Raw genomic sequence first — 27,788 nt, 5'->3', positions numbered from 1 at the left:
CACAGCTAGGCTATCCTCACCAGGGCCTCCTGGAGGCTTCTCCAACGTACCCAGAGGATTTTCAGCTTCATTTCCTTCAGGGATTTTGGTGAAAAGAACTGAAATGTGGGCTCTGACTCCTGCATTGTCTGCTGAGCTGCCCAGAGTGAACACCACGGAGCCGAATGCCGGAAGCACTGGCCCTCCTTCGCTAGAGCTACCGACCTCCAAGAATTGCCCGGCTGGGAGTTGTGTGGCTCTTGCCCGCCTATGACAGTAGCAGCAGCAACAATGGTGGTGTTCATCTGCTGCAGGGGTTCGAGAGGAAGATCCTCTCCATGGTCCCCGTCTGCTAGGCTGTCGCTCTCGTAATTTGACCACGTCTTCTTCGCTGCCACCCTCAAATGCCTGAGAGAATAGGTGATAATAGGCACAGTGCAGATTTCGCCCCAATCTCCCCACTGGTGAGACGAATGCTGAGCGACTTCCTCCTGCGAGAGAGTTAACACTTCTCGCTTCCAGTTGTTCCAGAACTCTCTCGAATTGCACCCCCTTCCTACAGCAGCAGCTTGAATTGCAGCAGCAAGAGGCTTCAACATCCACCAACTCGGAATTTCTCTGCTCTCGCACCCTTCGAACCTCGACATGCCAATGAACCTGCGTCGTCCCTCTGGTCCATTGATATTGTATTCCATTTCTTCGTCGCAGGCGTGCATTAACTGCCTTCTGCGCCACCATCGAAAACCTCTGTCTAGCATTGAATGCCTATCGCTTCTAAGCTGAGCCATTAAACCTTGACGGCGTTCTACCATGGAGTTATAAGGTTAACACGGGGCGGCACATGCTGAGCATGTGGCACGCCCCCCCTTGTCGTATCATCACCCGCATCCGGGGAATAACTTAAACAACTATTAATAAAGCCTAAAAAAACAAATAAGAAACTATTAACCCAACACCAATTGTGTCCCATCTCTAATTCCCCATCAACAAAACCTCATTAAATACCATTTGAGGGAGTTATTAAGCTATTCAAAATATGGTCACTATGAAACTTCCTGGATTAGACAACTTCATAGCAGGTTTCTTCCAAACACGTTGGGTAGTGATTAGAAGGGAATTCTGGGAAGTTGCGGAGGAAGTTCAAACCTTGGGGAAATACACCAAGCTTTGAACTCTACATTCCTTGTCCTAATTCCCATGAAAATGCAACAGATAAATTAAAGACCCAATGAAGAAGAATTCTCTGTTTTTTTAATCTCGCGGATTATGCGGGGCCTTGTTATTGTGGTGAAGTTATAAAGACCGCGTGGGAACATAAAGGCAGCGACTCTGGAATCCTTGGTCCGACTCAAAGATAAGTCAGCGCTATCGAACGCGCGCTGTTGACCGGTCAAAGTCGTCATTGTTGAGCAGAGCAACACAAAAAGCTGGAATCTACGTGTGAATACGTGAGTGTTAAAATTGAGACCAAATGCTTTGACCGCGTCTTCCATGTGTGGACGCGGTAGGAGGCCGGTTCCATAGACTTTGTTGAAAAGGAGGGCACACGTGGCATTATTAACTGGAGATGGTGTATGTGGGATTCTTTAGGGGTCATGTTGTATTATGGGTTTTTGGACCGGTGTAGTCCTGTGTAGCATATTTTTATTAATCAAAATTTTATAATAATAATAATTTAATTTTAATTAATGTATTTTTAATGGAAGTTATAATTTTTGAAAAATTAGTAATTTGGAAGTATTATCTATAAATATTATAATAGATATAATTTGATTATAAATGTTAAAAAAGTTAATTACAATATGTTCTTAAAAATTTGAATTTAAAAAAATAATTGTTCACCAAATCATTTATACTAAAATTTATTCTTAATAAAGACACAAGTAATATTATCTCTATGGTAGAGTGCCTTTTGACACAACAATTCTCAAATTTAAATTCAATAAAGACACAAGTAACACTACTTCTTTGTTGACTTAGAGACATCCATCAAATCACTACTAATACAAATCCAAATGCTTATAGGTGGTCAATAACATTTTCGTGAAATCTATGGTTTTGCTAATAGCTCATTTTGTAATTACAAAAACGTGAAGACATAAACTTATAAAGAAGAAGAAATCATAGCATAGAAACCTATTGTCATTGATCTTGTGAATGTGGTTGTCATGATATCACCCTCCTACAAAGAAATGGCTGAATTCAGTTAAACTAAGGCAATGTAAGAATTGGATCATATCACAAAAGGACATAGAAAAACACAAATTAAAGTTCACTTTGAAGGATTCAGTGAGTGAAAGTGTATATCTTAGGTAGAAAATTTTGGTACATCATATAGGATATGCATATCTAGTTTAGATCCTTTCTAATTATTAGTTAAATGAAAACTAAATTTACATTAAATAAAATTAAAAAAAGTTAAGGATATAATATGATAGGAATGGAGGAGCCAAAATCTAGCAATGATTAATACAAGAGTGGGAACTAAACTTTGTTTCAAGTTACACATCCCATCCATGATGGCTACCCTTCATGGCATATCCCCACCCCACTTGTATGCCGGCAAATACCCAAATTTCTAGAATTATGTTTTTCTTTTCATGTTTTATTAACTCCTCCTCACATGCATGCATATGTTTATCAAACAAAATGCTTCAAGTGCTTGATATCATCATGTTTGTCTGTTTGTTTGTTTTTTGTTTTTTTATTATTATGAGGTAAAATTTTGTATTACTTGTTTTCAGAAATTTTCATCCATAGTTGAGGAAGTTTGTGTTGGCCTACCACGAGGGAAACCTGACCAAGCACAAAACTTAAATTGTTTCAAAATATCAAAAGAAAATAAAGAGTTTTTAGCTCCTAGAAACAAAACATAAGATTTAGCTATTTGGCCATAAAGGACCTTCTCTTCCTGGAAACTAAGAAAAGAAAACATAAAAAAACTAAAGGTAGAGAAGTAGATAAGCATGCATGCCTATTTCTCCAAATTAGTTACTTCAATGGGGATGGGATCTTTATTGCTTCTAGGCAAGCAACCATGATCAGGAGGAGGTCCATTTTGCATTCAATTCTCACAAGCTTGTGACTTGTTGCCATTAGAAGTCATTACATTTGATTTAGAGACAAGATTATGTCTTCCTTGATCTCATTTTGATCTACAAGCACTATCCCCAAGAGAAACTTGAGGTGCTAGTAGATGTCGATGGTACACATGTATTGATTATACATACCCCTAATATGACCAGAATTAGGAACTTAATTTTCCACTTCAACCAACACCTCGATCTCTATAAGATTACATTTCTCGTTAGAGAGTTCCCTTTCCACTTGAATGGTCTCTTCTAAAATTGTTTGAGGTTCAAATACTGATAATGAGTGGCTAAGCCCTCAACTCGGGTATGAGCTCTAGAGTGGCCTCTCTCTTGGTAATATGTTGCCCCCCACCTGACTATAGCTCTTTGTCAAGGCATGGAAACCAACCAAAAGAAGGAGGGAGTTGTGACAGGCTATGAGGGGCCCAAAAAGTGTGGAGGAGAAAAGTCAAGACCCCTTGTAACACCCTCCTCCCACATCTACCCAAGCAACCGGGGTAAACATGCGACGAGAGGCCACTATGATATGATTTGACCTCCTAAGTCACGTTAAGGAAGTGGAACCGACGGAAACACACCATACATACATTCAACATCCACATTAGGAACTTTAGGAACCAATCCAACCTTTCTGCCAACTAGCCCTTGGGTCCCACTGAGTTTTTAGACCACTTGACCTCTGGATTCTCTCATGTTATGGGCATGCCAGCGTCTAAGGACCTCTAGATGCTCTCATAGGCCTGCAAGCCAACGCCCAAGGACCTCTGGATGCTCTCACAGGCCTGCAAGCCAGCGTCCAAGGAATTTTTTGCTCAGTTCTGTGCCAGTGTCCCTGGGATTTAAGCCACATTTTCAAGCCTAGAGCCCAGGTCACTGCCCATAATTGAATGACACCTTCAGAACAGTAAAGTAACAAGGAAATAACAATATACATGCAATCACTAGAATGACACCTTGACTGGACCCCTACTAGCCATGACAGGCATTTCGTCAAACATATCATGAACATGTAATCTATAGGTGTAAATAACATATTTGAGCACAAGGGTCTCATAATTAGCTGAGAAACACTAAGAAACTTTAATGCCTCAACACATCAACTGTCATTTCATCCTTAGGTCATAGATACATTATCCATTCATTTACAAGTAAAACATGATGAGAGCCATACATAGCTACTGTCATAGAACACATACATAACCAATATAATAGCAGCAAAAATACCAATGAAATCACAACAATATAAACCACATATAATCCAATATAATACTCATAGAAATACAAGGAGAAATAACCTCATATTGATGAAGAAAAATCAAAACCTGGGATGGGATTTCCATGTTCCACCCGACCATAGAATGGCTGAGCCAAATCTCTCTTCATTCATTCACCCCCGTGCCATATTCCAAGCATGAATGTGGGATCTCATAGAACACATCAATCCAAAACCATCCAGGGCTTCCAAAGGCCAACCACCTCAACCCATCCAACAATGTTTCCACCTCACAGTCAGACATCACAAAACCATCATTAGATTGGTCTCTATCCAAGCCTTCTAGGGCTCCAAAGTGTTTGTCCAACCAAGGCTCCAGGCCTAGTAACTCAACCCATAAGTTTTACTAGGATTTAGAGTGTTTGTACAACCAAGGCTTCAGGACTAGTAACTCAACCCACCAAGGGCTCTAGAGCATTTTTCCAACCAAGGCTCCAGGACTAGTAACTCAACCCAAACTGTTACAGGGCTCTAGAGTGTTTTTTCAACCAAGGCTCCAGGACTAATAACGCAACCCAAGCTAAGGAAACATGAGAACCAACGAAAAAAAACAATGAAAATGAACCCACAATCTCCATGACTATCCAGGAAATGGCCAGGCTAGGAAATCCACTATCAATCTCATCCATCCTCCATGCTAATGATAGATCGCAACTAACAAACCACATGCATATGCCATGCATGCCAAAAATAGTGAGGAAAACATACATGCAACTCGATACCTACAAGAAAATCTCGTTGTAGTTGTTGATCCCGATGTCCTCTTGCACTTTCCTGCTCTTCCTTTTCCTTCTTGCTCCAAAATCCAAGTATGCCACACCCTCCAAGAGTGCTCCAAGAAAACTCTAAGTCTCCAAGAATATGAGAGAGAGAGATAATAATGAAAGAGCTCCAAAACTGAACTGACAAAAGGTTACCAACTGATCTTCAGAAGCCTTTTTATGAATGAGGACTCTATTTTCTTCATTTTCCATTATTTTCCTTCAATTTCCTCCTCACATGCAACCTGTGACCTTTCACCTCTCTTTTCTCCTAATTTCCACTATTTTCATAAATAAATGTGCCAAAAATGCCATTTTCCTTTCCAAATCCTTAGCCATTTCCTTAGCCATTAAACAATCACAAGTGATCCCCATCACTAGTATTTTGGCCAACATTCAGATTGGAATAAGTGTCCCATCAACCTTGGTTATTGTTTTTCCTTTATTAACTTCTATTACATGGAATTTTCACCAGGGTTGTTACAGAACCCTCCCCCTTGGGGAACATCGTCCTCGGTGTTCAACAACACCTATAACCACATGACTGTTGTAAGCAAAATATACTACCGATGGACTTTATAACTTATCTTGATGCAATATTTACAACGATCATCCTGCTGAGAAGAAAACCAACATGAAAACATAACAACATGACATCATAATGACATGACATCCATACCGCTTATTAGAGCTTTATAACATAGATCATGGCAGTATTTACATCCATATACATATGTACATATAGCAACATCACCAAAACATATACCAAAACATATACCAAAACATATACCAAGACATATACCAAAACACCATACCAAAATTGCTTTGCCTCAACCGACAAACAAGGAAGGATACATAGCCCGCATCTGATCTGCCATCTCCCATGTAGATTCATTGGGACCAAAGTGCTTTCATTGCACCTTAACTTGCTTGATTGCTCAATTTCGAAGCATAAGCACCTTTTTCTGCAATATACATCAAGGCTCCAACTAGAATTCTCCATCTAGTTCCACCTGCAATACAGACCAGTCAATCAAATGATCAACATCTCTAACATACTTCTTAAGCAATGACACATGAGAAACATCATGGACTTTCGCTATCGGAGGCAGTGCAAGTTGATAGGCTACTGGGCCAATCCTCTCAATAATGTTGAAGGGTCCACAAAACTGTGGTGCTAGCTTGGCACATGATCCAATCCATAAGGATATCTTCTTTGGTTTGATGCGCAACTACACCTATTCCCAAACCTGGAATTCCTTGAACAATATGTTCCAATCTGCATAGCTCTTCTACCTATCCTGTGTTACCTTTAGATTCTTCTTTATGATCAACATCTCTAACATACTTCTTAAGCAATGACACATGGGAAACATCATGGACTTTCGCTGTCGGAGGCAGTGCAAGTTGATAGGCTACTAGGCCAATCCTCTCAATGATGTTGAAGGGTCCACAAAACTGTGGTGCTAGCTTGGCACATGATCCAATCCATAAGGAGATATTCTTTGGTTTGATGCGCAACTACACCTATTCCAAAACCTGGAACTCCTTGAACAACATGTTCCAATCTGCATAGCTCTTCTGCCTATCCTATGTTACCTTTAGATTCTTATTTATAACCTATATTTCCTATTCCATGTCTGCCAACATGTCTGGTCCAATCAACATCCTATTAACTAGATCTCCAACTAATAGAAGTATTGCAACTCTACTCATACAATGCCTCAAATAGACTCATCCTCAAATATTCTTAATATCCATTATTGTAAGCGAACTCTAACAGTGGAAGGTACTCTTCCCACTTTCATTGCTGATACATCACATACATCCTCAACATGTCCTTCAATATCCTGTTGACCCTCTCTGTCTGTCCATTTGTTTGTGGATGATAAGTTGTAATGAAGGCCAACTCTGTGCCCAAACCTACAAATAACTCCTTCCAAAACTTGGAAGTGAACTTTGCATCCCTGTATGTAGAATTCACTAGAATGAAGTACACAACCTTTGTCAACCTATCCACAATAACCATCATGGAATCGTGTTGTCTCATTATCCTCGCCAAATCCTGTGTCATGAAGTCGATGGAAATGACTTCCCACTTCCACTCTGGAATTGCAATCGGATGTAGCAATCCACCTGGATATTTACACTCTTCCTTCACATGCTGATAATCAAAACACCTAGCCACAAACTCTGCTACATCCATCTTCAAGTTCGGCCAATAATAAAATCTCTTCACTGCTATTAGTGTTTTCTGATAAACTGGGTGACCCGAATATGGTTTCACATGAAACTCTCTCAAGATCACCTTCTTGAGCTCACTAATGTCTGGCACATATAGCCTATATCTGAATCGGACCAATCCATCCGTTGTAAGGAAATAGTCTAGATCCTGTGCACCTGCACATGTACCACTACCTGTACTTATACATGTACTACTACATGTACCTGTACTCTATTGCATCCTTTTCATAATCTCCATATATCTGACATCCTGCTAACCTTCTTGCAAGATCCTATCCTGTAAGTCTATCCCATAGGAGCTCATAGCTGCTAAGTGATTTACCTGTATCTGCCTGCTAAGAGCATCTGCCACTCTATTATCTTTACCTTTGATATATTTGATCTTGAAATCGAACTCACTGATCGTGGCCAACCATCGAGCATGCTTACCATTCAGGTTTGATTGGTCAAATAGATACTGTAATTGACTGTGATCAGTCATCAACACAAATATCCTGCCCAGAAGGTAGTGTCTCCACATCTTCAATGCATGTATGATTGCTACCAACTCAAGATCATGTGTGGGGTAGTTCTGCTCATGCTCATTCAGTTTTCATGACTCGTAGCATACCACCTATCCCTCCTACATAAGGACTCCGCCAAGTCTTTTCTTACAAGCATATGTGCATACTACAAACTCTTTTTCCGTATCTGTAATCTTTAACATTGGTGCATGTGTTGACAACTACTTGAACTACTCAAAACTAGCCTCAAACTCCTATGTCCATTCGAACTTCTTACCTTTCCTCTGCAACGATGTGATAAGATAAGAAATCTATGAGAAGTTCCTGATGAACCTCCTGCAATAACTTGCCAATCCCATGAAAGACCTCACCTCATCTACATTCTTAGGATCTACCCACACCATGATGGCCCTTATATTTTTTGGATCTACTGCAATGCCCTCCTTGGAGACAACATGCCCCAATTAATGTACCTCAGTCTAAAAGAAACTACACTTGCTGAACTTAGCATACAATTGATTCTCTCTCAACAGCCTCAACACTGCTGTTAAATTCTCGGCATGCTCTTCCTCATTTTTAGAATATACCAATATGTCATCAATGAACACAATAAAAAACTTGTCCAAATACAGATGCAACACACTATTCATCAATCACGTAAATGTGGATGGAACATTAGTCAAACCGAATGGAACTACAACAAACTCAGAATGCCCATACATGGTCTGGAAAGTTGTCTTGTAAACATCCTCCTCTTTGATGCATACCTGATGATATTCGGATCTGAAATCAATCTTCGAGAACACTACTGCTCCCTTCAACTGATCGAACAAGTCATCAATCCTCGGTAAAGATACCTGTTCTTGATGGTCACTTTGTTCAACTACCTGTAGTCAATGCGCAATCTAAGAGTACCATCCTTCTTCTTCACAAACAATACCAGTGCGCCCCATGGTGATACGCTTGACCTAATGTATCCCTTGTCCAACATTTCCTTCAATTGTAGCTTCAAATCGACCATATCAAGTGTGGTCATCCTGTAAGGTGCTTTTGATGTCGGAGCTGCCCATGGCACCAAATCAATAGAAAAGTATACCTCCCTGTGAGGCATCAACTCTGTAATTTCCTAAGGAAATACATCCTTGAACTGCTGTAGAACTGGGTACCTGCCTAACACATTTGCTTCCTCAACTTCCTTACCTTTGTCACTAGAAATGTGCACTGCAAATAACTTACACCCTTTCCTGTGGCTATACTTTGCTTGCATAACTATTACCATTCTAATTTATGTGGATTTATTCTTTCCTTACAAGACTCTTGGTTTCCAATTGTCATCCAAGCACTCAATAACTTTATCATAACAATCTACCTTGGTTCTGTGAAGGTACAACGAATCCATGCCTAATGGTAATACATTCAAATGTGTTGTTGTAGGCATACCATTCAAATCAAATGCACAAGCTCTTGCCCAATGGTGAACTTGCTTCTTTGTACCTATAGCCAACTGCACTAACCAAGATTTTGCATGCAATTCCTTACTCAAACCACAATTATCCACCAAGTTAAGACTAACATAGCTATAATTAGATCGAGGGTCAATCAAAATAGAAATAACTTGATCACAATGGTTACCGTCCATCTCAATGAAAGATGCTTGATGGTCTTCCTGTTTGTTATCCAATGTTGCATAAATACGAGGAATTCTTTGACCAACATCCCCAACAGTCTATGTGTCCTATGCACTATATATATGAGGCCACCTTGATACTATGGACAATCTCTCCTGCGATGATCCCCTCCATAAGTCCAACACCGCATGGGCTCCTTATTCTACTCCTCAGATCGATGTCCTTGTCCTCTATTTGATGCATTGAACCTCTTAGGTGGTGAAACATTCTCTTTATTACCTGAATCCTCTAGTCTTACTCACTTCTTGTCCCATTTTCCTTTATTCTTGGCATTACCTTTCCAATATGGTTTAGTCTCATACTTGCACTTTGATTATTCATAGCAATGCTTTAGTTTTCAGATGGCCTCCTCCAATGATCTATGCTCATCAAACTCAATCATATCTTTGAATGTCATTGGTAACCCACTAGCGAATCTCTGAATCTTGGCCTTCTCCTCCTTGAGGTAAGGCACATACCTCAGTAGCTCCAAGAACCTGCTAGTGTACTCATCATCTGTCATAGATCCCATCTTTAGCTCATAAAATTATTTTTCCCTATCATCAAAGTATCTCTCTCATAGATACTTCTGCTTGAATATCCATTGAAACTCACCCCAAGTCAAGTCTTCCTCATGTATACCTTTGATATTCTTCACATATTCCCACCAAATATATGCTCTACCTTCAAGACTAAATGTAGCTACTCTGGATTTCATGTTATCTAAATAATCATGCAACCTGAAGAACTTCCTCATGCCAAGCAACCATGCCTTTGCATCTTGCAATTTCTTCATCTCTCTGTCAAAATTAGGTGGCTTTGATTTCTTAAGCTCATATGGCAAGTATCCCCTATCACTCCTCTTGTACGGATGATAATGATATCGATCATCATGTCTGTCAGAACCAGAACTAGAGTGGTACCTGTGTCTATCCCTTCTCCTATCCAGAGTGTCCAACAATATGCCATGTCTAACCGTGTCATCGCTATCTGACTTGTGACCACCATGCGACCTACTTCCATATGCTCCATTAGTTTTGTCCTCCTACTCATGACTGATGCGAAGTGGTCCCTATCACTGAAAATATGACAAGCTCTGAAGTATCACTGCATTTACCTCTACTATCTTCTCTTGTGCCTACATGATTCTTTCATTATCTACCTTACAACTCCTTATTTCTTCCTTTAAGCTTCTTAGTTTATCTGCTAAATCAAAAGAGTTTCCAACACCATATTTCTCTTCTGATTCATAGGGAGAGTCTTTGTAGTGTACCATCTTGCTAGGCATTTCATATTTCTTCCTGCAAGGTATATCATGTCAGCTAAACCAAATCACAATAAACCAACGTACCTTAGTATAGCTCGAGGAGGATACCATGTCTGCAAGATCAACAAATCAGCATGACACATGCATAACATAATCATGACAACATATGGAAACATAACACATAAGCATATAACCATGAAACCATCATTCTAGCTAAGCTCCAGTTGTCAATGCATGACCCTAACAACAACACACACCACGACCTCATGCATGAAAACAATCATTTCATCACTGCACACTTGACAACATGCAAACATGAACATGCATAAGCAACGTGTAACCAACCATACACATGCATAAACACATAAGATCAAGAATGAATGAACGATACTTGAAACCAAACGTACAAGAATGATACATGCAACCAAGCATACAAGAATGAAACCAAACATATAAGAATGTAACCAAGCATACAATAATGACACATGTAAGTGACATATAACAATATGTAACTAGTCATACACTCACGAAGATGCATCCCACAATAACAAAATCAACTTCCACATGGTGACATCACTACAACCATGATAACATTATGCAAATGCAACAATCATATGGAATGCAAGTATAAGAGACACACATGCAACTGACATGCATGCATAACCAACACATAGCCCATCCAATTTGAGGGGTGAACCATGGTCTAATACCACTTGTAACACCCTCCTCCCACATCTACCAAAGAAACCGACCAGATGGGGTAACCATAAGACGAGAGGCCACTATGGTATGACTCAACCTCTTAAGTCACGTTAAGGAAGTGGAACCGACAAAAATACACCATACAAACATTTAACATCTGCATTAGGAACCTCATGAAGCAATCCAACATTTCTACCAACTAGCCCCTAGGTCCCATTGAGCTTTTGGACCACTTGACTTCTGGACACTCTCATGCTATGGGCATGCTAGCATCCAAGGACCTCTAGATGCTCTTACATTCTTGCAAGCCAATGTCCAGGGACTTTTTTGCTCCATTATGTGCTAGCATCCCTGGGATTTAAGCCACATTTTTAGGCCCAGAGCCTAGGTCACTACCCAAAATTGAATGAAACCTTCAGAATAGTAAAATAACAAGGAAATGATAATATAAATGCAATCACTTGAATGAGACCTTGACTGGACCCCTACTAGCCATGAAATGCATTTCGTCAAATAGATCATGAACATGTAATCTACAGGTGTAAATAATAGATCTGAGCATAGGGGTCTCATATGTAGCTGAGAATCGCTAAGAAACATTGATGCCTCAACACATCAACTTCCATTTCATCCATTAGGTCCATTCATTTACAAGTAAACACATGATGGGAGCCATACATAGCTACTGTCATAAAACACAGACATAACCGACATAATAGTAGTAGAAATACCAATGAAATCATAGCCATATAAACCACATATAATCCAGTATAATACTCATAGAAATACAAGGAGAAATAACCTCATATTGATGAAGCACAATCCAAACCTGGGATGGGACTTCCATGTTCTACCCGACCATAGAATGGCTCAGCCAAATATCTCTTCAATCATTCACCCCCATGCCATATTCCAAGCATGAATGTGGGATCTCATAGAACACATCAATGAGGGATCTAGGGTCCACATAGGGTTAGCCTCATGATCCCCTTATCCACACCTTGGGTCGGGTCCGGAACGATGCCCCGGAGGTTGATGCAACTAAATAGAAAGTGAAAAACATAATTTGGCCACTCTCAACATGAAATGTACAAAAAAAATGCAAAAGATGGTCGGTGCATACAAATTTTAGCACGTGGGAAAAATCCAAACATGAGCTCTACCCCTTATTCATGGCCATCACCCTGGTTCCTATGGGCCCTAGATGAGCCCCCTCCATCATTAAGGAACCCATGATTGTCCCAACCCCTGGTGGATGATGAACCACCCCACCTCAAGGGGGTATCCACTACTATATATTACACATCATGCTCTCTATCCCCTAGAGCCCTGAGCAGTTATGAAGAAAAATAAATAAAAGGCAAAAGGCATATAAAGAAGGGTGGAAAAACAAAGGACGAGGTAACTCATGTACCATGATTTTCTACCTCCTACACTCATATACCTAGGTGTGGGATTCCCTTATTATAGCTACCCATGAACCTTGACATGTGGTCTGGATGATTCCCTGATTCCCTACTCCATTCCATTACTATATTACTTTCCACCTACCTCTTAAAGGATGTACTATGGAGATGCCACCCCCTTTAGAGGTTGAAACCACCTAATAGGGTCCTTGGTTAAGCCGTAATTGAGCTTGGAGACACTTTTATATGCCAAAGAAAGCTATGGAAAGGCATGCCACCATTAAGTGCCCCATGTATCCCATGAATTGTAAGCATTATTACTTGATTATTCTAATGATTTATTGTATTGGAGGGCAAGGGGATGCATTGGATCTTATGGAGGATTGCACGTGGGTCTTCATTTAGGGTTTGGTCTCCCTATACAGGGTACTAGCCCTCCATAGGGTCACATTGGCACTTGTAGGGTAAGTGTTGAGAGCCACGATGCTCCACCATAGCAGATTTTACTTCATGGATCCCCAATAGCATTCATTGATTTCTCATGTTCCACCTTTTGGATGAGGATGATGCACTTGGTCCACCATGTCCAACTGGCTCCATATTTGCACCATACATTGGGAAGATGTTCCAGGATGCCTCTCGTTGTAGAGGGAGGGCTTATGTCATTACTACAACGCTTACAAATGGTATACATGCATATTTGATCCATTTGGAGACCCTTGAGGATGTCCTTGTGTCCTCACACCCACTTGGGAGCACCATAAGTTCTTGACTGGATAACAAGGAGCCAAACCCTTTTCCATTATGTTTGGAGTCCATTTATTCATTATGACACCCCTTAGACTTCACCAAGCCTCCTCAAATGCCCAATGACTCACTTTGCTGATCATTCGAACCTCTTGAGAGGCTTATCTTTACATTATTGAGCTATTTGGTGGCCTTATCACCAAAAGTTTTGTTATTATGTACATTATTTTATTTGAGGGGCTAAATTAGGCCTGATTAGCTAAATCAAATTCATTAGGAAGTGTGTAAATACAAGTGTGATGAATAATTTTGATCATCACTTGGATTGGATCGCTCTCTCATGTGATACTTTCGCTATTCCTTTTGGAGGACGAAATTGGATGAATGGATGAATTTTGATGTTTGGATCTCTTCATTTTTGTCTTAGAGCTTCACTATTGGCATATAATTATGATTGAATATAATTTTTCTTACATGTAAGTACTCTTTTAATGCTATTTTATCATTTTCTTATGCCACGTGCATGTTGTTGAGGATTTTCGCTATACTAGGCTGAAATTTACTGCTTTTCTTATGTGAAATTGTGGAAATTTTGTCTTTTTATAATGTTGCATCATGTCATGGGCCATGTATGAATAAGTTAATATTCCTAGAGATGTTTTGTTGAAATTTTATCTTGATAAGTCATCATATATTGACTAAATGAAATCATCCCAAGCATTGGAATCTTCTTGAATCCATTTCTCCCAAAGGATTAGGCATTGATCCTCCACTGGTGATCACTCCAAAGCACACCTTTCTCACCTTCTCTCTTTCTTTCTAGGCCTAGCCTGCATAGGTGATCTAGGGAATCATTTTTATAACAATTCACCCATTAAAAAACTTTGATCTCTTGCATTATACTACGTTGTTGTGTATCCTAGGAGCCCTCCAAATTTAAGGCAATTCTGATGGCGGGATCTCAAGATATTTCAAACTCTATACCTCAGATTGATTCTTGCCCTTGGTTTCCCATTAGCTAGTGACCTCATAGGGATAATTGCATTAAAATCATTGAAAAGTTCTCCTTTGATACCCTTCTCCCCCTTAATTAGGTCAAGCACACCCCTAATTGATCAACTCCACCCACTTGACCTAACTTTGGGTCCACAAGTCCCGTGTGGTCCCACAACTTTTGGAAGATAATTTTATAGAGACCATTTGGAAACGAAGTTTTCACGAGGGTTTCTAGGACTAGGTTCCTCCTTGATAAGTCTCATTTGAAAACCCTAGCCCTTAAAACTCCCTCGACTCTTATTAGAGATCCTTACACCTTGCTTCTCAAGCAAACAAACCATACAATTGGGTCTCTCTTGTGAATAGGCCTTAGGAATCACTCCTTATCTATTCATTGATCCATCCATCTAGTGATTCCCTTTTATACCAGGTCTCCTCCCATCAGTGAAAGTCCATAAAGAGCAAGGAGCCTTAGCTGAGGTGACAATGGGCTATCGCTCCATTGTTGGGCTTGACCTAGTAGTTGTACTTTTAAGATCCCCTCCTATGACCCCTGCTAGTTTGAGCGGTAACACACTAAAAAATAATATGTTTGCTTTCTAAGGAACACATTCTCCACTCTAAAATGATGACCATATACCCACATTGTAGCTTCATGCATAAACAAAATTTTCACTTCAAAATCAATAATTATTTTTAAATTTGTAACACTACATGTAGATGTTTGATTTAAATGTATGCGATTAACATAATGGTGCATCACATACTATTATTCCACATTTGATTTCTATGTTCAACACGTCACATTCAATTCCTTCTTGGGCCATTACAATTTATAAATGTGCTCCTTCACCTATGAGTTTTTGCACTTTGCAAGCTATCAATCATATAATTCTTGAGTCGAATACAAGGGTTTAATTTGAAATAGATCAACATAATGATTTGACATATGTTTGGAACTTTATGAGCGGAAAAATTAGATCCATGGACTTGTGGCCCCATTTGACGACAATTCCTATTTTTGTGATTTGGCTCCCTGAAAGTTTGAGTACATGTTTCAAGTATTGTATGAGCCATTTTAAGTCAAAACTTTGGAAAGGGAGTTTTCAACTCTCCAACCCCATTCCACTAGTTCAGAGCTTTCCAATAGTGTAGAGATCACATCAATTAGAGTCTAATATATGAGAAAGTTTAACCTTTTGCAAGTTAAATCATGCTTTGACCACCACTATATGAAGTAGATGCCTTGTTATCTCCCATTACCCACACATGTGGAGCTAATCACATGTGGAATTTCAAGAATATTCTGGAGGGTCCAAATCCCTAACCTAATTGAGCGTTGAGACATACGAAAACCCTAACCCTAACCTCAAAGAGTGATAAAGACATGTTAAATATTGAATTACTAAGGAAGGTAGGAGTTCCCTTATGACTTGTGTTGATTTCATGTCCCATTTATGAGAAAAGGAGTGGGATATTAGGAGCAAAATAGAGAATGTGGAAGAACTTGTAAAATCCATGCAAGTCGTAGGGTCTACGGAAACCCCATAATGGGTCCATCTTAGTTTGAATTTGTATTTGATATCTGAGAAGAAAAAGCAAGTCATCATCCTCACCTTCATGTTGGGTTTTTCAAGGTTACATTTTATATTCATTGTGTGGATGATATGATCCTTATAGTTGTAGATTATTTTTATTAATGTCATTTTATTCAAGTGTTTTGCTCGATTATAAATCTTATCTATGTAATAATATCATTAGACATTAATCTATTAATATAATTTGTTGGATGAATGGTTGAAATACCCATGCAACCACTTTAACTCTAAAAATAAATAGTTAGATGTAAAAAAAACTGTGAACTACACTCTCTATAAAAGTACCAAACACTATATTATATAAAGATGAACCAAAACAAATATTGAACCTCTTTCTTTGAGTTCCTCTTCATGGCATTATCATTGTGCCTTCCATTCAGATATTTTTTTTTAATATGATGTCAAAGTGAAAACAAGGAAAGAGTGACCATATTTAAAGACCTACCTAGTGAAATAATATACCACACCTCTTATCTATATGTTTTGCTTCCTATGGGAAGAAAACTATGAATTGGTAGAAGCATATAATGAAATAAGATGCCACGTTATTGTATAATCAGAGGAGAAGCACTATTGTATGAGCACCATCCTTGAGGAACCTCTGCCACCAAGAAGAATATATCAATTGGAGAGTTTTCCACTTATTCTATTTATGGAACACCATGGGTATTTTTTGTTTCTTGCTCTAATTTCTGTTCGCATAGAAACTATCTACGTGCAAGGTATACTAAAAGAACTTCATAATTGGTTCATGACGGTATAGGACATAGAGTGTAAAGGCTAAATATGTGAAATGGATGATTGATAGAGTTGATAAGCCAAATAGTTAAATGGCCAATATAGACAACCAAGGGTTCGAGATAGGAGCACATTGTATGTTGTATAATTGTAGGAGTTGAGCACGCTATTGAAACTCTGTTGAGATCATAGATTGAGTTGATCCACCATCCACTATTGTTTACCCATATTGGCTTGAGCTTGGTTGGGAATATGAGTTCCTTAGATCCCAAGAACAATCATCGTGACAAAACCTTGTAGCCATGGATCTAGGTTTTGATTTGTGGAAGGAGCCACTAGTATTTACTATTCTCAATTAAAATGACCTTATGTAAGAAGGAATTCTATTTCTTGGATATTTTAGAGGGTGAATATCTTTGGGTTTATAAATATTTATTTATGTGGTGTTTACAAATTCATCATGGAAATGTTATTAGAAAATCAATTGATTAAATATAAATGTGGTTAATGAGCAAATTCTTGTGTGGAATATTAAAAGGGACTGAGCCAACATTAGTAGATCTAATTAAAGTACTGGAATAACAAAAAAGATATAATAAGTCCAAACCATCATTAGCCTTGCTCTTCTAGATTTAAAGTTAAGTCAAGTACATCTAAATAAATCATCAAAGGAAATATAAGATATCTTCAAATCATTATTTGGAACATAAACAATAAATTAAAGTTTTCTCTAAGTCTACAATTATTCAGTTTTACAATGTTTGGTCACATAGGAAAAGGAAATAGGAAAAGGAAATCACATAAAAAATGGTTGCAAAGGAAAACAAAAGAGCTAGGAAATTAGCAAAAAAAAGGGAATTTTTTTTTTGAAGTAGGAGCACCTCTAGTGGACTCAAGAGAAGCAAAAGGAGTCCCAAAAAAGGTAGTTCTCCTCGCAATCCAAGATCTAAAATGAAATTCATCTCATGGACATCTAGAGAATGAATGCAACAAGCAAACACCACATGTTGAGGAACAAAATAGATAAGTATCAATCTATGATCTTAATGCTATATGGAATTAAAGATGATAACAACATAATGGTGACCCTATAAAGAAAATGTTAGAGAGGATGTGAAGCCTAAAACATCCCTTCTTGTACTCAATTCAAGGGCTCAAATGTGCCATGAATGAGATCCCATGGATTTTCGTGGGGTGAGTTCAATATGATTATCTCATTACATGAGAAAAGAGGAGGGAACAAAAGAATAGAAGCTAACAACTTAGCTTTCAAGCAAACCATCAACATGTTCAGACTTGTAGATATACACAGAACTAATGGTTGTCATACCTAGAATAACAAAATAAGGGGAGCATAACAAATAGTTGAAAGACTTGATTGATTCCTAGTAGAAAAAGTCTATTTTTCATAGTACATTTGTGGAAGTGAAAATCATACCATGTTTAGGATCTAACCATTTGCCAATATGCCTCTCCTAGGACAACACCCAAACTCCTAAGCCCAAATCTTTTAGGTTTGAGAATTTCTACATTAGATCAACTAAACTTCCTAAATAATATAAAAACTTAGTGGGAGGAGGCCAACTGGGTGTTCGGTACTAGGATGTATGAATTCCAACAAACATTAAAGTTGGTTAAGTAAAAAAATAGAAAATGGAACAAAGAGGTATTTGTAAACATTTTTTAAGCTTAGAATTAGTTAGAATTGGAAGTGCAAGCCCTACAAGGGATCGTCTTCAAAGAAGGAAGAACATAAGGTCGAATATCATAGGAGGAACATCTTCAAACTCAATTATTATATTAGGCAAAAAGAAAGAGGAAACACTTTGGACACAAAATCCAGGTTCTAGTAGCTAAAAGAGGGATGAAAACACATGATTCTTTCACAACTTTGTGATTAATAGAAGGCACCATAACAAGTCAAAGTCCTTAAAATTAGCTATGGAAATGAAGTGAAAGCATGAGGATATCATAATGGAATTGAGAAATCATTTTAGACAACTATTAATAGAGCCTCTAAAAAACAAATAGGAAATTATTAACACCTACACAACTTGTGTCCCATCTCTAATCTCCCATCAACAAAACCTCATTCTAATGAAAGAAATAACATTTGAGGGAGTTATTAAACTATTCAGTATATGGTCGCTAGGAAACCTCCTAGATTAGACACCTTCATAGTAGGTTTCTTCCAAACATGTTGGGTAGTGATTAGAAGAGAGGTCTGGGAAGTTGTGGAGGAAGCTCAATCCTTGGGGAAATACACCAAGCTTCGAACTCTACATTCCTTGCCCTAATCCCCAATAAATCTAAGGAATTTGCAACAAATTATAAATTCAGGTCAATCTCCCTATGCAATGGGATCTACAAAACTAGCACGATCATATAAAGTAAATGGTTGATAAATACCTATAAGCATTAATTCATCATAGTTCATGATGCATTTGACATTGCCGTGATTTAAAAAAATAAAAATCATAGCAATACTTAAATAATAATAATTATTAGTATTTATAAAAAAAATTGATATATAAGCTAAATATATATATTAAAAAATAAAATAAAATGTAACAAGATACTTAATCATGAGATTTACTCCCATTTTATCATTTTATCATGGAAATTTTTTGTTACAATACTTTGGATCAATATTATAACTTCTCAATACCATACACGCAAAAAAAATACAACTCATTTCATATAACACTTATTCATATGAGATTTTTTAATTAATCATTTTAATTGAAAATATAAAAATACATAACTATTTATTACTATTTTAAAAATAAATATCAACCACTACTATTAAAAATATTTTAAAATTTTGTATACACAGTAAAACTCCGTTATAAAAATATTTCTCTTCATAATTTATAAATTAAATATCTACGGAGAATCCAGCAACTGTAAAACTTGTGTGCTCCAAACTATGTAAGGAGAATCCAGCGGCTGCAAAATCTGGTACTCATTGTCCAAAGCGACATTAAAACAGCCAGCGGATTCCACTGCAAATTGTTGGCCATTAGAGTTGCTTATAAAGAGGCTAAATATCCCAGAAGCTTCGGCCCCAGTAATGGCGATTCTCAACCATTGCCTTACTGTGCTCTCCCCGTCTCTCGTGTTCAATCCCCATTCCCACCCAATTAAAATATCAACGAAGAAGAATTCTTTGTTTTTTTAATCTCGCGGATTCTGCGGGGCCTTGTTAGTGTGATGAAGTTATAAAGGGCGCGTGGGAATGACACGGTGGTGGTGTTTTTCTTTCCTCTTTCGTACCCGCGCAACTGACCTGCCGTTGATTTCGTAAAGTTCAAATATGTGTGGCGGCGACCCCGCAATCCTGGTATACGTCAGCGCTATCGTACGCGCGTCATCAACGCGTCAAAGTCGTCATGGAAAGAAATTATTTTAATGTTTATGGGGTTAAAAATAGTGTATGGGACAGATTACTTTTTTGATGTATTATCCTTAGAGTTAGCTGCCAGCATATCTGCATAATTTTGACAGAGGGAGTCAGCATAAAAAGTTGGAATATATGTGTGAATGTATCAAAATTGAGACCAAATGTTTTGAGAGCGTCTTCCATGTGTGTATGGGGTGGGAGGCCGTTTCCATGGACTTTCTTGAAAAAGAGGGCACACGTGGCATTATTAACTATGTGTGATATTATTAACTGTTTGGTAGTTGTTTAGGGTTATGTTGTATTATGGGTTTTTAGAGAGGTGTTGTGTTGTGTTAGCATATTTAACAACTTAATTCTACAATTATTTATTTCATTAAAATGCTATTTTAAAAATAATCACTTTTTATTAAAAAAGTTACTTTAAAAATAATTAGTAACAACAAAATGGTTATTTTGGTTATTTTCATGGGAATAAATAATTATTTATATGAGAAATTTTGTAGCCACTTCATAGAAATGATTATTTTCATGGGAAGAAATGGTAAAATTAGAATGGTAATTTTAGGTTAAGTGGAACTATCTATAGAGAGCTCAATGTCACACCTCTATTTTAGGTTAAGTGGATTTCGTAACACAAGTAGAAGGAAGCAATAAATAAAAAGAGCAATAAAAAATATTCTTAGATTATTAAATAATTCACACATTCGTATTATGGCAATTCTAGAAGTCGTACTCTGAAACAAACCACACCCATTAACATAACTATATTTGTGTCTAACATAATTTATAATTGAATTATTATTACATATACAATATTACATTAAAAACAATTACATATCATCTCTCATACCATTATAAACAAGACATGTAAAAATGTCCATATATTTATCTTATTATAAATAAATAAAAATAAATATTAATAATATTTCAATAAAAAACTTTAATATTTCTTCTTTCTATTTTTAATTTATTTTTATTTTTAAAAGCTTGAAAACCATATAATATATCTTTTAAATTATATAATAATTCACTACATTGGGAGTAATTATCTTTTCATTTCCTATAACCTTATGTTTATTGCACATCTCAATCACTTATTAGTCATTAATTATCTCATGATGAGAATATATGCTACACTAAGGAGGTGTTAGAGTTGAACTTATGAAAAATGATTAGCACTACTATTTCTATCAATCATGTGAGAAACTTTAGTTGAGGTGGTTGTTGATGATGATAATGATTTCCACTATCTATAAATACTAACTTTGGTTTATCTAACCTTATGGAAAATGATAACAAATTAATTATTGTGTTTTAGAAATTTGTTTCTATGCTCATAAATATTGGAGATAAGTTTTCCTCAATTACTTTGGTTTATCTAACCTTATGGAAAATGATAACAAATTAATTATTATGTTTTAGAAATTTGTTTCTATGCTCATAAATATTGGAGAGAAGTTTTCCTCAATTTTTATACTTTTCATGAGTATTCTTAACTACATCATTATTCTGTGAAATGACTACGGCATTTATAATGACTACCTCATTTATATTTAGTGATATTTTATATCTCATGATTGAATTTATGCCTTATGGCATTTCCTTTGCAACATGTGGTGCAATTGCTTGTATTAACTCTTTGAGATTTTTTAAAAGTTATATTGTATTATAGATTTTTGGAGAAGTGTTCTGTTGTATTAGCATATTTTTATAAATCAAAATTTTATAATAATAATAATTTAATTTTAAGTAATGTTTTTTAATTGTAATTATAATTTTTAAAAAATTGATAATTTAAAAATGTTACTTACAATTATTATAATAAATATAATTTTATCATAAATGTTAAAAAAACCAATTACAATATGTTCTTAAAAATTAAAATTAAAAAAAAAAAAAAAATTATTTACCTAACCACTTATACTAATATTTATTAACAAAATATAATATTTATTAACAAAATATAATAATAATAATATAATTTTAAATCGGTAATAAAACAAATATAAAATTAAAAAAAATTCACCTTTATATAATAAATAATGATTTAATTATTAAAATTTATAAACATATATATACTTTCATCCCTCAATAATGGTTTAATTATTAAAATTTATAAAAATATATATACTTTCTCCCCTCAATTTCAGCGTGTCATTTTTCATTATTATCATATATTAATTAATTTTTAAAATTCCATAAAATTTAATAATAAATTTGGGAGAGTGGGCTTGCATGGTCTAGAATGTGAATAATGTAATCACCTCGCTTTTGGTCGGACATCAGGAAATCATACCGTGGAATTAGTTATATGGAAAATATTTTACACGTGTAAGGATATTGGAACTCGTTATTGTTAGGCATGCTTTATTTCTTTGCTGGAAAGCATTATCCAGATTAATATTTTTCTTTTAATGTGGTGGAGAGTGTGACATAAAATGTAAACTTTATTCTAATAATGTAACAGAATAATCATGATATACTATAATATAAAATATGGATAACTAGCATTTGCACCAAATGTTGCAAAGGAAACGCTGTAAGGCATAAATTGAGGAACAATCAGGACATGGAATGGGCAAATCTAAATGAAATGTAGAGATGTAGTAGAAATGAAATTGATTTAGGGTGCCTTACACTATTTTTTATTAATTATTGAATTAATATTGCATATAAATTGTTGTTCATGACTATGAAGCTACAAAGTTGCTCAATGGGAAAGTTATAGCCAAAGGAGAGGAGAGGTAGGAAGAACACTATAAATTGTACATGTGAGTTAATTTGAATTTACTTTAAAATCATAGTAATTTAGTTTCAATTTGAATTTATTTATTTCTAAAGTCACCTTTTATTCATAAAAATTAATTAATGGTTGTGAAAGACATGAGCATCCTATTGATTGGTTGTATATCACTGAGAAAATAACTTGTAATCAGATATGACAATCAAGAACAAAGAACTGGATGAAGGTTGAACACTTTCTCTGAGTGTGGACAACCAAAGAAGAACCTCGTGAGTAAGCCCCAACTGAATCATGGAATTCGAAAAGGATGAATAAAAAATAGCTGCCAGTTTTCCTCTTCTACCAAATCCCCCATTCTTATTATAGATGTCTCCGCAACTCCAATTTCTGACAGGACTTTGCGATTCCTTGAACTTACAACGAGTCTCGAGTTGGAGTGGTGGGTTAGCAGCAACAAACCAAATTTCTTCCATCAACTGGGAACCATCTCTCCAAACTTCATCCAGAAATAAAGCAAACCTCTGAGTTTGCAATCTCTGACTCAACCACATCTTTGCATATTCATCACCATCATTTCTATCTAATTCTATCTTTGTAAGCGTGGCTATTTGCAGACACAATTCATTTCTAAGATTGTAGAAGATGGATTATTGGAAACAATGAGCCAAAGCAATAAGTCATCTCTGAAGAGATTTCTCACCTTTGGATTGTGGAAGACTGATATGTTTGCAGAGGGTTCTTGTGGAAGAGTATTGAAATTACTTACAATTATATGAATCTTTTGGTAGATCTGACGAGAAGACAAGGGTTTCTAGTATTTTTGGTTTCTTCATAAAGGGTGTCGTTGGGTTTCAATTTGCAAGATTATTTTCCCTAGAAAAATGCTCGTAGCATGGATCTGTAGTTGTTCTCCATATTACTCAATCATCACGATGATTTTCCTCTGAAATAATCTTTGGTGAATTTGAATTTTCAGTGTTAGATTTTGCTGGTGATAAATCTAAAAACACTGATGGTTATGGATGTTTGATTTGTCATTTCTAAAATCTAATCATCTTTGCCAAAATCTGAGGAACGAGTTTTTTTCAAGGTCCTTCCACCATGAATCCTTCATCAGAGAATGAATTATATAGAGGCATAATAATTGAAATCGATTCCTAATTCTGTGATCTAAAATTGTTTGAAGCAGATTGTCCATTGAAACACCCATCTCCATCTTTTTCTATTGAATATCTCCAGCTCTTGTTTCTCAATAAGTCTGAGCATTATATTGACCTCAGAGCTCATTGTTTTAATATCACAAGTGGCTACTCATAGTGTACATTTCCCCTCAAAAAATAGAAAGGAAGCAATGTGCAACTTTGTGTTGTCATGCCTCAGTAGCAAACTCAAAAGCACCATTACTTGAGAAGACCGAGCTTTTCTTTGGGTATCTGTGATATTTATGTTCATATTAGGAGGCTCTACCTGTTTCTTCTCTTCAAGTTGTGATCCTAGGTCTGAAGCTTCACCAATAGCACTAATAGCTAAAGACCTTGACACAGGACAGAAACCTTGTGTGACAAATCCTTGACGATTTGTTGATGCTGTAAGAGTAACACTGGTTGCATGACATTGACTTATGTGTGACTGTAACAATGATAGAAATGAGCATCCTATTGATTGGTTGTATATTGCATATTCATCACCCTCATTTCTACCTAATTCTATCTTTGTAAGCGTGGCTATTTGCATACACAGTTCATTTCTAAGATTGTGAAAGATGGATTATTGGAAACAGTGAGCCAAAGCAATAAGTCATCTTTGAAGAGATTTCTCACCTTTGGACTGTTGAAGACTGATATGTTTGCTGAGGATTCTTGTGGAAGAGTATTGAAATTACTTACGGTTATACGAATATTTTGGTAGATTTGACGAGAAGACAAGGGTTTCTGGTGTTTTCGGTTTCTTCATAGAGGGTGTCGTTGGGTTTCAATTTGCAAGGTTATTTTCCTTGGAAAAATGCTGGTAGCACAGACTGTTGAACATATATATATATATCGACCTCTCGCAGAGGGACGCTCCATCAAGAATATGTGAGCATTACAAGCATCCTCAGTGTGGACTAATAAAATGGAACCCATGATATCATGAAGCTCCCTTAACCATTCAAAATGTTCAGCGTTGCCTGAGAGATGTGAACATTAATATAAGAACAGGAAAAATGGGCATTTTTCTGTTAATGGCAGATCTGAAAATTATGCTCTTACCCATTGGATACTGAGAATCAAAATGTTCAACATTGATACAGAGATGCGACTTTAATATAAGATTAGATGAAATGAACATTTTTATATTGATTTCAGATTTCATGTATCTCATTGATATGTAACAAAACTATGCTTATACCCATGAGATACAGAGAATCCATAATCAACCTAAACTCAATGAAATAAAACAATCCATAAGAGAAACACCAAGCCATGAAAATTTACGAAAATAAGATCAAATATCTAATGAACGCATACCATACGTGTGACAAGATAAAAATGTAAATTACATTTTTCTAAATATCAAGAGATTTGCATTTCAAAGTAATTTCAAAATAATGGTTGAGAAGCTCATTTTACAGTCGAGTCAAAATAATGATTGTGTTGGGTAAGAGATTGTGTTAAGAAGCTCATTTTATAGTGGAATATGAAAATTATTTGGGATTTCATCACTTTTTAAAACCGGTCTACATTTATCTAATTCTAAATCTATTATGAGCATACAATTTTACAACTCATAAATTTGATCCTCTGCAACCTAACCCTAATAAATCCAGATTGATTAGATTTATCTAATTCTAAATCTATTATGAGCATGCAACTTTACAACTCATAAATTTGATCTTTTGGACCCTAACCCTAATAAATCTAGATTGATTATATTTGAAGTTAAGATAAACTTACGGATCTTTTAATACAAATATTTGAAGTGAGTAGTAACAGCGAACTTACCCAGAAAATAGGCTTTTCACGTCTCATGATATCGATTGGGGTCCAGCAAGATTCATCGATGCAGTCCCTGAATTCGCCATCATCATTAAGTGGCGAGGCTGCAGTTATGGATGATGTGTAAATTACACGCCTCACAGACTTTGCCTGACTGCAAGTCCTCAAAATATCAAGAGTACCATTCACCTCAGCTTCGATAACATTCATCTGTGTCTGAAGAAAAAGTACATTAAAAGGGAAAATTTATATCCAAAAAAGGGGTCAAAATCCAGTAATAAATTTGTTGTTTCCGGAAGTTGTGCATTCGGGTGGTTGTTAAAAAATACCTGTGCTTCAATGGCGAAATCCATTATAGTTTCCAAATGACAAATGTACTCACAACCCTCAACGGCAACATGGAAGCTTCCCTCTTGGCGGAGGTCGGCTTTGAAGAGTCTGAGCCTCTCTTTTGCTCCTGGCAGGCACAGAATACGGCGAGTTTTGCTATTGTTGCCTGCAGCATGTGAAAGACGGTTGACGGTTCGTATGGACAGTCGCGCCTGGCATTGCTCAATTCAAATCAACGGTTAATGATTACCCGATCATCTAACAACCAAATCGAATGGCACATATTTTAACACGACAATAGTTTGGAGAGTTCATTTCAGAGGGAAACGCCTTACGGCGTAAATATGTAAAGAAATAAATATGCTAGGCAATAAATATGTAAAGTAAAACTGAAAATAGAACCGCGTGACGAGACACATCAAAAGGATGGATGGGAGGCTGAATTTTTATAAACAATACATACTCCAATTTTTATAAACAATTCATACTCCAATTTTTATTCTGTGTAAATATAGACACAGTGTGAAACAATTATCCACAATTATTTTCTCTAAATATCCTAATGGCAAAGGAAAAAAATATCACCTAGAAATTCCAAACTTATTATAGATTGATTAGTGGAACATTTGAAATAAGAAACTACACCTTGTTATCAATATATCAAAATATGATTTCAAATCTCATGCCTCTCCTATCAGTTTTCATCACATGCATAGAATCAAAGGATCCATGAATTGTGTAAGAACAAATCTAAATGCCATAGTTTAACTAGCTGAGGAATTGTCTGGATTGTTATGGAAATTTAGGTTATATTCAGAAAATATGTGGTAAAGATTTTTGTAAATCCAAGTTATAGTTGTTAAATTTCAAAATTTTAAGTGTCCTACACGTTTTTGATGGTGCTGAATCTATTTCTACTGATGGTGCTGAATCTATTTCTACTATCAAAAATAAAATTCAAACACTGCATCTACAAGATTTTTTGAAATTATTTTGCCAAGATTCCTACCACTTTTGGCCATCCAAACAATTCCTCCGTATCCAATTCAAATGGACAAAGGCAAAGCAAGGCTATTTAAACAAAAGGATCAACAATTCTCGGAACAATGTAATAAAATCAGTTTTTCTTCAAAGAATGTAATAAAGTCAGTTTTTCTTCAAAGCAATTTACATGTTTTTTCTTTGATTGCAGATTATCAGGAGGACAATCTTATTTTCTCTATATTATAAACTTTGTGACTGGTTTTTATATGTTCAACAGAACTGATAAATTATATATCTTTCATACACACAACTATGAACCTTTATAAGAGTTCTTATACCATATTATTATTTTGACATATCTCAGCTGGTACTACGGCCAT

The 27,788-nt window shown here is 36.3% G+C and overlaps 1 protein-coding gene across 1 annotated transcript; it reads right to left on the bottom strand.

The window, feature by feature from the left end:
* Positions 1-879: 879 nt before the first annotated feature.
* Positions 880-27,788, bottom strand: LOC149171209 (putative anthocyanidin reductase). The gene is made up of 4 exons (XM_089425887.1): positions 27,747-27,788; positions 26,424-26,636; positions 26,101-26,310; positions 880-900 (listed from the first exon to the last, which is right to left on the bottom strand). Exons 1-4 carry the CDS (start codon positions 27,786-27,788, stop codon positions 880-882), a joined length of 486 nt encoding a protein of 161 aa, XP_089282013.1.

The sequence above is a fragment of the Pinus tabuliformis genome, chromosome 4_2 (assembly GCF_031772625.1).
Source record: "Pinus tabuliformis cultivar Carrire ecotype Pingquan chromosome 4_2, CPIR1, whole genome shotgun sequence".
NCBI lineage: Eukaryota > Viridiplantae > Streptophyta > Pinopsida > Pinales > Pinaceae > Pinus > Pinus tabuliformis.
The sequence above is the reverse complement of the archived record's forward strand: the minus strand, read 5'-3'. Positions and strand labels throughout refer to the sequence as shown.